Source organism: Cardiocondyla obscurior, linkage group LG05 (genome assembly GCF_019399895.1).
Source record: "Cardiocondyla obscurior isolate alpha-2009 linkage group LG05, Cobs3.1, whole genome shotgun sequence".
NCBI classification, from domain to species: Eukaryota; Metazoa; Arthropoda; class Insecta; order Hymenoptera; family Formicidae; genus Cardiocondyla; species Cardiocondyla obscurior.
The window spans coordinates 1,029,731-1,042,363 of record NC_091868.1 but is presented as its reverse complement, the minus strand read 5'-3'; the positions used below and the strand labels follow the sequence as shown (position 1 = coordinate 1,042,363).

General features: G+C 31.1%; 4 protein-coding genes across 7 annotated transcripts; 2 read left to right on the top strand and 2 right to left on the bottom strand.

The window, feature by feature from the left end:
* Positions 1-48: 48 nt before the first annotated feature.
* Glys (glycogen [starch] synthase) lies at positions 49-4,739 on the bottom strand. 2 transcript variants are annotated; one of them, XM_070656503.1, is made up of 12 exons: positions 4,552-4,739; positions 3,656-3,802; positions 3,380-3,564; positions 3,046-3,242; positions 2,771-2,963; positions 2,422-2,684; positions 2,051-2,261; positions 1,813-1,949; positions 1,607-1,739; positions 1,029-1,415; positions 753-953; positions 49-679 (listed from the first exon to the last, which is right to left on the bottom strand). In XM_070656503.1, exons 2-12 carry the CDS (start codon positions 3,792-3,794, stop codon positions 647-649), a joined length of 2,079 nt encoding a protein of 692 aa, XP_070512604.1. In that variant the 5' UTR covers positions 3,795-3,802; positions 4,552-4,739; the 3' UTR covers positions 49-646. The 2 variants fall into 2 exon arrangements, with proteins under 2 accessions (XP_070512604.1, XP_070512603.1); XM_070656502.1 differs by lacking the exon at positions 4,552-4,739 and having other exon boundaries at positions 3,656-3,830.
* A 148-nt stretch (positions 4,740-4,887) lies between these two features.
* Positions 4,888-7,605, top strand: LOC139102545 (nonsense-mediated mRNA decay factor SMG9). The gene is made up of 9 exons (XM_070656515.1): positions 4,888-5,017; positions 5,198-5,373; positions 5,447-5,490; positions 5,657-5,843; positions 5,922-6,215; positions 6,481-6,625; positions 6,883-7,003; positions 7,094-7,205; positions 7,475-7,605. Exons 1-9 carry the CDS (start codon positions 5,015-5,017, stop codon positions 7,551-7,553), a joined length of 1,161 nt encoding a protein of 386 aa, XP_070512616.1. The 5' UTR covers positions 4,888-5,014; the 3' UTR covers positions 7,554-7,605.
* A 266-nt stretch (positions 7,606-7,871) lies between these two features.
* Nc2beta (negative cofactor 2beta) lies at positions 7,872-12,566 on the bottom strand. 2 transcript variants are annotated; one of them, XM_070656519.1, is made up of 2 exons: positions 12,374-12,566; positions 7,872-8,408 (listed from the first exon to the last, which is right to left on the bottom strand). In XM_070656519.1, exon 2 carries the CDS (start codon positions 8,399-8,401, stop codon positions 7,898-7,900), a length of 504 nt encoding a protein of 167 aa, XP_070512620.1. In that variant the 5' UTR covers positions 8,402-8,408; positions 12,374-12,566; the 3' UTR covers positions 7,872-7,897. The 2 variants fall into 2 exon arrangements, with proteins under 2 accessions (XP_070512620.1, XP_070512618.1); XM_070656517.1 differs by having other exon boundaries at positions 12,347-12,537.
* LOC139102541 (vascular endothelial growth factor receptor 3) lies at positions 8,344-11,817 on the top strand. Of its 2 annotated transcripts, XM_070656505.1 has the most exons (9): positions 8,344-8,428; positions 9,096-9,358; positions 9,429-9,651; positions 9,742-9,905; positions 9,986-10,229; positions 10,311-10,411; positions 10,496-10,595; positions 10,675-11,259; positions 11,339-11,817. In XM_070656505.1, the coding sequence occupies exons 2-9, from the start codon at positions 9,099-9,101 to the stop codon at positions 11,753-11,755; spliced, it is 2,094 nt and encodes a 697-aa protein (XP_070512606.1). In that variant the 5' UTR covers positions 8,344-8,428; positions 9,096-9,098; the 3' UTR covers positions 11,756-11,817. The 2 variants fall into 2 exon arrangements, with proteins under 2 accessions (XP_070512606.1, XP_070512607.1); XM_070656506.1 differs by lacking the exon at positions 8,344-8,428 and having other exon boundaries at positions 8,702-9,358.
* Positions 12,567-12,633: the final 67 nt, after the last annotated feature.

The window sequence follows — 12,633 nt, the reverse complement described above, 5'->3', positions numbered from 1 at the left end:
ATGTGTGTGTGTGTGAACGATGTGAATAATGTTGCAAGGATTAAATAATTCAAGGTAGCTGAAACATTTATTCAAAATGATAATTCTAATAAAAATATAATTATTTCTATACAACGAATAACATTCTGTATAATTACATGTATATTAAATTCATTCATTATACGCCTATATTATTGTAATATGCAAACACAACAGACACGCAATGTGATATGCGAATACGTGTACGTACATACATATATTTGTACGCGCACATTTTTTTTATCTTTCTTTTTATACGTTTAATTTTTAATTTTAATTTTAGTATATTTAAATATATACTACGACGCATGGGAAATAAAATTTGCTTAATAGACTAAATTGCACATAACAGTAAATAAGTTCAAGCAAAAAAAAAAAAGAAAGAATATCTCCATTCTGTGTTTTGCACGGCAGTGACAGACGTTAAAGATGAATTCAAAATTCAGGACTTAGGTATTCACGTTTTTTTTTCTTTTCTTTTTTTTTCTTTTAACACGAAAACTCGTACTTTGCGTAAAAATTGCAATTAGTATTTTGGCACTGCTACGTTACATGCACATTTAAAAAATGATTTTGAAATGTACTGCACACGTTTACTTACTGTTGTTAACACTTGTGGTATCTTTCTTTATCTACCATTTGATTGACGTAATTCTTCCAGCTACGGAATGAATAAGCGTAGTGATAAATTGCACAATTTTTTTTTTTTTTTAGCTAAACTTTGAACAATATACCTCTTTTTCATCGTCAACCTCATCTTCGTCATCTGAACCATGTACAGAAGCGGCTGGTGTTGTGTGTCGTGAAGATGACGGAGATGGAGGCTCGCTAATTGGCCTGGGATAATTAAATCGGCCAATTCCACCCTCTGCGTATTCTGATCTCAGCTCTGGATACACAGTGGTCAATGCTTTTATTCTTGCTTGACGATAATACTGTAAAAAACCAACATAGTAATGAAATACGGTCGATCTAAAATCCATATACTTAATTAATGCATTTTTTCTTACAATGCCAAGGTTTCGCCAATCTAAAAGATCGCTGAGTCGCTCTGTGCGATTTCTTTGAATAATACGTTGACGACGGCTTAATCGTGCAAAATCGAACATGTATTGAGCGAGCTGTTGAACGCTCGCTTCTAAACCGATGTAACGCCTGTCAACGATGTAGATACCGTAGCTCATTGGGTCCGCTATGTATTCCTGCATAAAACATCCAAAGCCAGATAAGTTAGTGGTAATGCTGGGTATACCCATAACTGTACACTCAGCTGGAGTGTAACCCCATGGTTCGTAGTATGAAGGAAATACACCTAAATGGCATCCTCTAACAAACTCTTCGTAATCCAGACCAAATAATGGATTTGTCGAAGATAAAAATTCCGGATGAAACACCATCTATAAATAATGCACATTAATTTCAACTTAACGTAATGTGTATCATGTATATACTACTGGACAGCATTCGAGAACGACACCCGAATGCGCCGGGTATCATTTTATTCTTGTTTATCAAACGTTAAACAAGAATAGAATGATACACTCGGGCACTCGAGTAACGTTCTTGAACGCAGCAAATGTCATTTTACCTTGACGCGATCGTGAACGGTATTAAAAAGATTACATCTTCTTATGGCATTTAACACTGGATCGTTCCAATCATCGACAACGTTGTGTGTCGTAATAGGTGGTAATCCATTTCTTTGCAAAGCGTACAAACATCTGTGGAACGAAATAAAATGTCAGTAAATAAAAAAAATTAACTATAAAATATTAAATATTTTCTTGGATATACCGTTTTATTTTTATAGTGTCATCTTTCTGCAGTAAATCTTGAGCGTCAGGCATACGACCGGAAAGACACAATTCATACATTCGTTTCCCAATTTTCTGTTGAATATCGTCGATAGTATCTCGCAGAGATTTTGTTACCTGAAAATAATAATTGACATTGAATTAAATATTATAATTGTTTATAATAATTATTTTAAGTATTAAAATGATATACAAGATATTAATATTAATATACTTACAGCGTGCCCGCGAAGAGATTCGACATTAAAGTTATTAGTCTTTGCGGGAAAAATGAGGAAAGCAACTACTGTTAAATCAGGCCTAGATGATTTTAGATAATGATTTAATCTAGCCAGAGCTTCTATAAATATGTCAGCTCCTTTATTTCCAAATTCATATCGCCCAGCGGTGAAAAAATATAACGTTTTGTCTAAATCAAAATCATAATGTCTGCAAACATACATAAATTTGGATATTTTATTAGATGTACAACACACACATACACGTGCGCGCAGAATAAATTATAAAATTACACTGAATATCTTCGTTAAAAAAAAAAAAAAAAAAAAAAATATGTACAATAATACGAGAAAATTAATTTTATACGAACCCATAAAAGTGTCCTCGTACAAACTCGTGTATTTTTTCTTTACTAATAGCGTGTAAATTCTGAAATTCGTGCAGTGCTGCAAACTTTTTTACATTTAATCCATTGGGCGTAATAATATCAGGTTTGCGTTTGAGCAAATGTTCGGCTTCGAAGCCAGTGATATCAGAAACGGTCGTAAATACATGTGCTAAATGTGAAGCTGCACGCTCCATGCAATATCTATGATATATCTGGCGCTTTCCTGCTTCTTCATCAACACTGAACTACAAAAAGTATATTTGGCATATTATTAAACACATATAAAAAAAAATATATTTTTAGATAAAGATAGAAACAAAGTTTCACGTGCCTTATCTAAATTGTTGTAAAAATCAGTCTTTCCTGCACAAAGATATCTACCCAAAAGGGTAGCATGAGTAGTGAATACAGTAGCCACATCTACATGCCTTGTTCTCAAAGCAATTAAACCAACTCCTGCTTGCCATTCGTGACAGTGTACAACTACTCGCGGTGGAATGCTCGAATATCCTTCAGCTGCTTTTCTATTAATTTATCATTGTAGAAAAAAAAAATTAACAGTTATATAAACAGTTGTAGAATAAAAAAAAATTAACATTAATTTACCTAAACTCTGAAATAAATTGACAGACTAAATATCCTAAAATAACAGCATCGTTGGCTTCGATATCGAGATGAGGTATTCCAAGATTGCAAGTACTCCATAATTCTTGTTTATATTCGTCTAGTTTCCAAGCGGCACTTCCAATGTCAAATAGAATTATTTGAGGATTTCCATCCACCAGCCACGTTCCCGTTATTACCTTAATAACACCATTTTATAATATACTTAAAAAAAAAGTCTTGCATACAAAACTGTTATTATTATATATTAATATAGGAAAAAATTAAAACTGTAAGACATCCTAAAAATATAAATGCAAGTTTTTAAAAGATTTACTCTATATCCTTGATCGCGTAAAACTTGTACTGCTTGATGCAAAGGGTTGTGAACAGGAAAGTCTGCTTCCTCAACCTCAGTACGTGCTGATTGCTCTTTATATGGGCCAATAAGACAATACTGATCACCCATTTCTTCTGTTGAGACATAAGCTTTAGATCTAATTACAGTGTAGATACCACCAACTGAAAAAGAGAATTATTAATATATTATTCGAAATATATATCATAAAGAAGCACATACATAAAACTGTATATACATAAAATAAAATTATACCTTTATTGGCAGCTTCCCAAGCAACTTCAAAGTTCCACCGGTTTTCATGTTGGGCTGAATAACCGCGATCCATGAATTCAAACAAATCATTAGTACTTTCTACACGGTAAAATCTTCTTGAAGCACGTTCTCTTGACATTTTGTAATCTGTAATCAACATTTTATTTATAAAATGTTTTAAAATAAAACAAACTAATTCTGCAATAATTATAAAAAAAAGAAAAAACAATTTAATGCTTAATTAAAATGTTTTTATTCATCACTATAAAAAAGAAGAATTACATATCTATATATTTTGTCTTTAACAAGTCAATCATATTTTTATTAGGTAATATTATCACATTTATTAATCAAGCACAAGGTAACATAACATCCAATCGAGGGTACAATTTTCAACTTAGGAATGACTGTGATGTAACTTGCCTCATAAATATATGTAGTTACATCGCTGAATGAAAAACTGTAACACTAACGTTACGTCACTGTTATCTTGTGCTTGGTGTTAGTCGTCTGAATATGTCGAAGTCACGAAAGGTCGTTGATCGAGCCCGACAAAGTCGCGGTATCTAATCGCTCTTATACCAAATATAGTACAACGTACACGTGGTATAACTCGCTTTATTTCTTCAAAAAATCGTAATAAATGTTTTCTCTCCCAATTACTTCTGTCTGGAGACATCGTTTGTTACTCGATTTAAGTTAAATGACACAGGCCATGATTACAGGCCAAGATCCTCGAGTCGCAGATATTCTGCCTGCAGATCAGTGGTAAACGTTCGCAGTATAAATTAATACCCGGATTCCGATTAAGAGATTAATAAAAGAGTAAAAAACGATGTACGTACGTATAACATGTATGCATATAGGTAAGAGGCGTACTTAAATTGTTCACTTACCGTTCAGAATTTCTCACGTGCGATAATGAAAACCAATGTTAACTGCCGGATATTGGCTTTACTTTCCAGTTGAACAAGCGTGGATAAATGTAATTCCACGGTCAGGTTCAAACGAAAGTCACCACAGACCAAGCGCAAGGTCAACGAGACTCGGAGTTCGAGCGCGGCTACTTCGAATCGTGGCAGAAAAATGGTCCCACGATAAGCGCTACCATTTACTGGTTGACTCTTGCGACATAAGAGCCCCACCAAATCGCGAGAGATTTGTATGAAAAAAAAAGCCAAGGGAACGCTAGATTAAACCTGTTTTGGTTGCTTCGCGAGAGATTAGAACGCAAAAATGATTACGATCGTACCACGTGATTTGCTACTGTGAGGTCCGGCTCCGGAGCCGAGTTAAAAGTTCAGCCGGTAGAAGCGCTAGGGCTCCGGAAATTGAGAGCGCGATCTGTATCAAGAACAGATGGTGAGTCGTGCACAGTCGTGTGCAATCGTGAATCGTCGTTCATGTGGCGCGAGGCCACAAGCGAGAGTATTTTTATTAAAATTTCTGACAAATTCTGCAAATAAAACATTTATTTATACCTATCTATATATATACCTACACGCACACACACATATATATATTTGTTTTATTATATTGTAGGAAGACTATATTGTTTTAAGTGTAAGAGTGATGTTGCCAACAATGTCAAAAGAATCAGAGGTTAAGGATGGAGAAAATAAAAATTTAATAAAAATTGTAGAACGGCCAACATTTATATTAAAAACTAGAGAAGGAGAAAATAGAGCTGTTTCTCCCAACCAACGTAACGGCCAGAAGTATGGGGTTATTAAATTATATATGTGCTTTATTGTATCTGTTAAACAAAATAACATTTTTTTTTTTTTTTAGAAAAGAAATTGATACATCTTCATCAATAGTAAAAATTCAAGATTGTAAGTAAATTATTTATTTTACAGAATAATTTATATTACAAGTATTATATTACAAGTATTAAATAATTAGTAAACTTTTAGAGACTTTACACATCATATAGTTTATAGCAACACTTCAAAATATTAGTACATTAATACATTATGATAGTGACCATTAATATTTTAGCAATTCGTGTTCTTTCTATATGCCCTGAAATGAATACATGTATCAAATTCATGGATGAGAATATGCAATTATGTGAGAATACTATAGATTATTTATATGATCAGCAAGACTTTTTAGTTGTTGGATGCCTAGGTGCACAAGGTGTTGGCAAATCAACAATTATGTCATTACTAACATCACATTATTCGTATGTATTATGTTTGCAATATATTATGGCATCAATCCTTTCACTAAAATTAATATTAATATCTGTTTTTTTTTTCAGATCCAACATTTTTCAAATTCAAGACCTGTCACATTATGAAAATAGTACAAATTGTACCACTGGAATAGATCTATTTATAACTAAAAATAGAGTGATGTATTTGGATACTCAACCCATTCTCTCTGGATTTGGAATTGATTCTACATCTTCTGATCAAAAAAAAGGTGCACCTGATTTTGTGAATAGTGATTCTAATTTAGAATTACAATCACTGCAATTTGCAGCGTTCCTATTTTCGATATGTCATGTTATTGTATTTATCCAAGATTGGTTTGTTGATCCGAATGTAGTAAGGTAATTATGTTAAAATACTAATTAATATAATCACTTTTTATCGTAAACGAGTTTACAGTATTACAGACTGATATATAATGTATTTTTATAATAAATAAACACCTTACAGGTTGTTTAATTATTTATTTTATTAATTTTTTTCTTATTAAAATTATTAAAAGGATTATTAATAATCCTTTTAAATAGTTTTCAATTTTTATGATGCTGCAAATAATTACCTTTTCGATCCTTCTAGCACATAACGAAATATTTTTTCCTTTCCTAGATTTTTACAGACTGCTGAAATGTTGAAACCGTCTTCAACAACTATCATAGATCAAGATTACGTTGAGTATTATCCACATATGGTATTTTTACATAACAAAGCGGAATTGCAAGATTTTACACCTGCTATTATTGGCGAAATTAAGGTATTTCTATTTATATGTATTAAATTAATTATTAGAATATTGTTAAAATAGCTTAAATACAGAGCAAAAAATACATGGATCAAAATAATGAGCTAGATTTAACAAAGGATTAACTTAAAATGTGCAGGGAATATTTTCCAGATGCTAGACTCGAGAGGAATATATAAAACAGAAAATTAATTTTTTCGACGTTGCAGAATTTGATCTCTCGATTACTATTTTATAATAAATATTTTTTTAATTTTATTTTGTTTCAGGATTTTTATAATAAAATATTTTCTATCTCTCGTTTGCAAACTCACAGCGGTATAGATATGAGTCATTGCTCGAAAGAAAATAATTTAAATTTATTTTTAATACCCTCAAGAACTAAAGAAGGTAAAAAAATTTTCTAAATTATTAACAGAATATTGCATGCATGAACGCAAGCTCACTGAGCATATACTTAATTGTACTTTCTTATTGTAGAAGACAAAATTTTTTGCGAAAATGAAGAATTTCTTATAGACAAATTACGAACAAAGATACATGGAGTACCTAGGAACTCAATTGCGTCATCTGTATTAACAGAAAAAAATTGGTAAGTGATATTTATATATATGTATGTATGTATACCGGTATAATACTGGTATATATACTGTGTATTTAAGATATAAACTTGTGATATCGACTACCAAAATTCAAACTCTTATTAAAAGAACAATTAAGATTTTCATGCCAAATTTTTTTTTATAAAACAAAAAAAAAGAAAAAGACAGAACAAATAAATTATCATTATTTTAATAAGAAATAAAGTTTATTTCTAGTAATCTTAGACGTTCAATAAAATAATGTTAATATTATCGTTAGGTATCATTACGTTTCGAAAATATTAGAAGTCATAAAGAAAAGCCACTTATCTTCAGAATATGGAAGACTAATGCCTTAAAATGTAGGTTAATAAAAAAGTGGTATAAAAAAACCTAATTTACTTACAAAATACATAATTTTAATTAACTATAATATAAAGCTAATTAAGGAGTATAAAAATGTTCAATATGCAGTATTGTAATACGATATAAAAATAAAGAGTTTCCAAAAGTAAAGAAATTTGCCTTTATTTGTAATTTTTTGAAATTAATTGTTCACTGTATCACCATTAATTTTATCGTTATCAGTTTTTTTTAACTCTTCTCTCTATACGGGCGTTTGTGTTCTTTTTCAATCTTTTTTTTAAACCAAATAAAAAAACTGTCTTATTAATCAATTTTTATCATTAACATTTTTTATTTTTTAGGAATAATCTTCTTGTTCACTGTCACCTTGCTGCATGGATGCCATTTGTGTAACGGCTTGTAATTGTTGCCACTGTTGTTGTTCTGCGACCGCTTGCTCTTCTCTTGCTTTAGCGAATAACTCTTGTTGCTGTCGCAATAACTCCTCCTCTGGAATTCCCAAGTTCTCTAATCTAGTGCTTTGGCGTCTTCTCTTGGCGGCAACAGCTTTACAATCTCGTAATACAGCTTCTGCCTCTGCATTATAATCGCCAAATCCTAACTTTTCGAGCGCTTGTAAAACATGTTCTGCATTTATAGTTTTCTTTTGTTGTTGATTGCAAATTTCATTTGCCTCAGAAGACAGCAGATGAATGAATTCCGTACAGCAGTTTAAAATGAGCTCTCTGGATTCGTTTGCAACTCGCACATGAGGCAAGATTTCTTTGATTATTTTATTAATCGATGCACGAGGAAGGGTGAGCTCATCATCGTCAGTTGGTGACATTGCAGCCGAGGCCATTTGATTTCTGAAATATTTAAAATAAAGGTAACGATTCAAATTGAATTATTATAAATTAAAAATATATAATTTAATACGTACGTATTAATTTTTATTATCGATTAAAATAAATCTGATACTTTTTCGTTTTGCTATAACTATTATTCGACTTGTAAAATTAACTTGACACTAAATTGAATAGTGTCGAGTCAGTTTTTGTTACGGAGGTAAGAATATTCGCCATAGACGGACAGTATTTAGCTCGCTAAATGTATTTTAAATAATCAACAAAAATCTTGGAATCAAAAGATAACTCGACACTTTTCGATTTGCATTTATCTCCTGCATTTGATAGCATATTGTACATGCTTTTCTTCTTTCTTTCTCGTTATGTTCTACATATTTCTAACATTTTTTTTTCACTTTTCTATTACCATTCCATTGTATATATATTATTACATAACCGTATAAAATATTTCGTTTTTCTACGCGCTTATATTATCAGATAAGTATTACTTGGATATCTATTCACAGATATCTCTGAGAGATAAATATTATTTATGAACTTCAAAATAAGTAAAGCTCAGTATTACTGACTGAAGCGGACATCTTGTTGCTCAATGGATTATAAGAAGCATATTAAAGAACAATAAAAATTCTAGTATATCTAAACTAGTTTTGTGGCCTTCACGGCCATTGGCTTCTGACTGTTTAGATAATGATTACACTGCAAAATGAGTTTATACTATACAAATGGATTTTAATATATGATATAGTTACTCTGTTACTCTTACACACTGATACAATATGTGCGATAAATGCCGAAGACGTAAAAAAATTTGCTGGCGTTGTGGAAAATATTACCGTGCATGTTGTAGAAGATAGCGATTATTTCATAAACGATAATGCAACAAAATCATTGAAATTGAATATATCTTGGATGCCGCCAAACGAAGGAAAACAGCCTTCTTCGTACAGGTATATTAATTAACACAGTCTGATATTAAAAAATAATAACTAACGATTTTAGCACGTATTATGATTACAGTGTGATAATTACAAGCGTTTTAAAAGAAACCAACGTTAATAAGACGGAATGCACAGAAGGTCTAGCGTACTATCCTGCGTTAGATAAAAATTTACTCAGCGTACTGATACCACGAAATAAATTATTGTACGACATGACGGAAGTACAAATACATCCAAATTGTACGTATAAAATAAGTGTGTACGCTAACCCGAGAAGTAAACGCACAGAGAAGTCGCCAGAGGTAAAAATTATCAATTACATTGATATTAACATTGTGAATTAATAGATCTGAAATGTTTAATTTTTTATAACAATTTCTTATCACGTGTAGATCCTCTACACAGTTCCGGAATGTATTGGAAACAAGTGCAACTGCGCGAATGCAAAGTTTACCTTGCCGGTTCCAAAAGTGGAAGTAATACAAGCGAAAAAAAGAATTGCTATTAATTGGAGCGTTATGTCAAATAGTTCTCAAATTCGTTCTTATATAATTAGGTGAGAATTTATTTTATTTTAGTCGATTGTGTGCCTTAAAAAGTAAGCAGCCGCCTATGTCGTAATATGTAATATTCTAGCATTGGCTTACCGTTGTTCGTATCAAAAGCAGGGTATTCTGTATACAATATCACGAAGATAAGTAATGTGACCTCCGCAACGAATACTTTTAGTTGGGATATGAAAATTAATGGTCAGCATATAAGCATAAAAAATGGATATAAAATATTAATAGCACCGATGGATCACCAAGGTTGCATAGGAACGCAAGGCTTTGTTATTGTCAGCACAAATAGAACTGAAATATCGAATAAGAGCACTATGGTATACACTTAAAAAAAACCATTAAACCAACAGAAGCCTTAATGTATAACATAAAGTTTATATGACATAATTATGTTACAGTGGCTACTATTTACGGGTGTCGTCATTTGTGTTATATTAGGCTTTACCAGTATTATGGCGATATATAATAAAAATGGGTACCAACTTGTGTCGACTAAATGGTAAGATAAATTTTACAGCAATTATCGTATATGAATAGTAAATATAAAATTTTTATTAGTATTTTTTTTTCTTTATAATTATAGGAGAAAAAAAGTGATAAATCCTCCTGTTTGTAAGCTGGCTCAATGGCGAAATTTAGTTTTTCAAAGACATAATATCGATGTATACGCTGGAAAGTTTGAGGTAAATAAAAAAGCATCAAATATATATATAAAAAAAAGAAAAAAAGGGGGAAACTAGCATAACATGATATTTGTTATAGGAAATACATTATAAAGCGTCGAGAGATAAATTTGAAGTGCCATATGAAAACATAATTCTAAAACATGAATTAGGAAAAGGCCAGTTTGGCAAAGTATATCTAGGTAGTTTAAGCCAAGATAAAAGCACATTAGTAGCTGTTAAAATGTTACAATGTTCCGATACATGCAACGAATCTGAAGCCAGGCATCAATTATTGGAAGAAATCAAAATAATGAAAGCAGCTGGTTCTCATAGAAATTTAGTAAACCTCGTAGGTTGCTGCACTTTGCCGAATAATCCTATGTGCATACTTTTAGAATACATGGAAAATGGAGATTTGCTCGATTATTTACATTGCACAAGAAGAATAAATTCGGATATAATATCTTCGTGCAGTTTTGAAAAAACTGCATTAAAATATGAAAGTATTATCGAAAGAAATAAAAATACCGATGGAAAACTATATAATATAATTAAGAAACAACAATTTATGAATTTTGCGCTTGATATCGCAAGAGGAATGGAACATTTGGAAGCTAAAGGAATTACACATAGAGATTTGGCGGCAAGAAATATTCTCGTAACTTCCGATCTAACATTAAAGGTAGATATTTACATTATGTCTATAAAAAATAATTTTTACAGATAGTACAAATATAACTTTATCGTTTTTTATTATTTAGATTTCTGATTTTGGACTGTCACGAAATGGAATATATGTAATAAATGCAGGCAAAGTTCGCCAACTTCCAATTCGCTGGATGTCGCCAGAAGCTATAAGTGAACATGTTTTCTCTTCTAAAAGCGATGTCTGGTCGTTTGGTATTGTGCTATGGGAAATTGGAACCTTAGGTTCTTTTCCATATGCTAGTATACAGGACGACAAACTGTTGGGTTATTTAATTCGTGACAAATGTCGCCTGGCATGCCCAAATATGATTCCCCAGGATATATATAAAATTATGTGTTCCTGTTGGAATACAGATCCACAAGACAGGCCTAACTTTGCTCAACTTGTTTTAGATTTTAATATACTAAATAATTCTGTACATTCAAAGTATGAAATAAGTAATCCTTGTTATGAGTTGCTATCCCATTAGCAATATCTTGAGATTAGTGAACAAATGTGAAAGATATATAAATATATGTGCTTTTTATAAAACTATAATTTTATACTCCACCAGATATCATGTATTTAGTAAAAGAATATCTGTACAGTTTAATTATAGAGCTTTAATTTTATGAAATTTATAGATATTGGAAGGAAAATGTTTAGAATAAAAAAAATGTAAATTTAATAATAATATATTACCGAAACTAAGAGGAACATTCAATTATAAAAAAAGGTCCAACTGCAAAATGAGAAAAACTGAGAATCAGCTTGAAGGAAAGTTCACTATATATATATATATATATATATATATATATTTCTTTCGCATGTAAAATAATAAATTAAAAAATTAATTATGCTTTACGTAGTTCGGAAATATATTACAAAAAAAGAATTAATAAAATTAATCGTTCGAAAATAAGTAACAATAAACACCTTGGCCTGCAATGATACCTTACTATGTTACATGTAAGTATAAATACCAAAATACTTCGTTATGTGTAGACAATTAAATGCTATTATTTACATATTATACAATTTACTTATTATTTAAGCCGTAAGTAATGTAATATAATCTTACTATAATTATGTATGTGATTGTTGGCACCTGATTTTCTTCTGACTTTGTGGCTTACAGTGGCTTCTTTTTCTTTTCTTTTTATTTTTTTATTAATTTTTTTTGGTTAGTGGTTTCCAAGTCCGAACCTGTGGTCATAGGATGGTGTTATAGGGTGCATTGAGAAGCGCAACCGCTCAGTGAGCAGCAAAGCCCGATCTACATTATACTATAGTAAGCTTTAAGCCGTAAGATATGCCAATCATATTAAAAATTCCAAGAGAATTATTTAATATGATTGGCTAATTATT

Bases quoted from the DNA above. Each gene is read 5' to 3' on its own strand.
- Glys (XM_070656502.1), bottom strand. From the start codon at position 3,815: ATGTTGATTACAGATTACAAAATGTCAAGAGAACGTGCTTCAAGAAGA. The intron at 2,262-2,421 runs GTTCGTATAAAA...GTATGTTTGCAG, and splicing joins GTACGAGGACACTTTTATGG to ACATTATGATTTTGATTTAG. The intron at 1,740-1,812 runs GTATATCCAAGA...TTCGTTCCACAG, and splicing joins GACACTATAAAAATAAAACG to ATGTTTGTACGCTTTGCAAA.
- LOC139102545 (XM_070656515.1), top strand. The intron at 6,216-6,480 runs GTAATTATGTTA...TTCCTTTCCTAG, and splicing joins GTTGATCCGAATGTAGTAAG to ATTTTTACAGACTGCTGAAA. The intron at 7,206-7,474 runs GTAAGTGATATT...TATTATCGTTAG, and splicing joins GTATTAACAGAAAAAAATTG to GTATCATTACGTTTCGAAAA.
- Nc2beta (XM_070656519.1), bottom strand. From the start codon at position 8,401: ATGGCCTCGGCTGCAATGTCACCAACTGACGATGATGAGCTCACCCTT.
- LOC139102541 (XM_070656505.1), top strand. From the start codon at position 9,099: ATGATTACACTGCAAAATGAGTTTATACTATACAAATGGATTTTAATA. The intron at 9,359-9,428 runs GTATATTAATTA...TTATGATTACAG, and splicing joins AAACAGCCTTCTTCGTACAG to TGTGATAATTACAAGCGTTT. The intron at 9,906-9,985 runs GTGAGAATTTAT...GTAATATTCTAG, and splicing joins ATTCGTTCTTATATAATTAG to CATTGGCTTACCGTTGTTCG.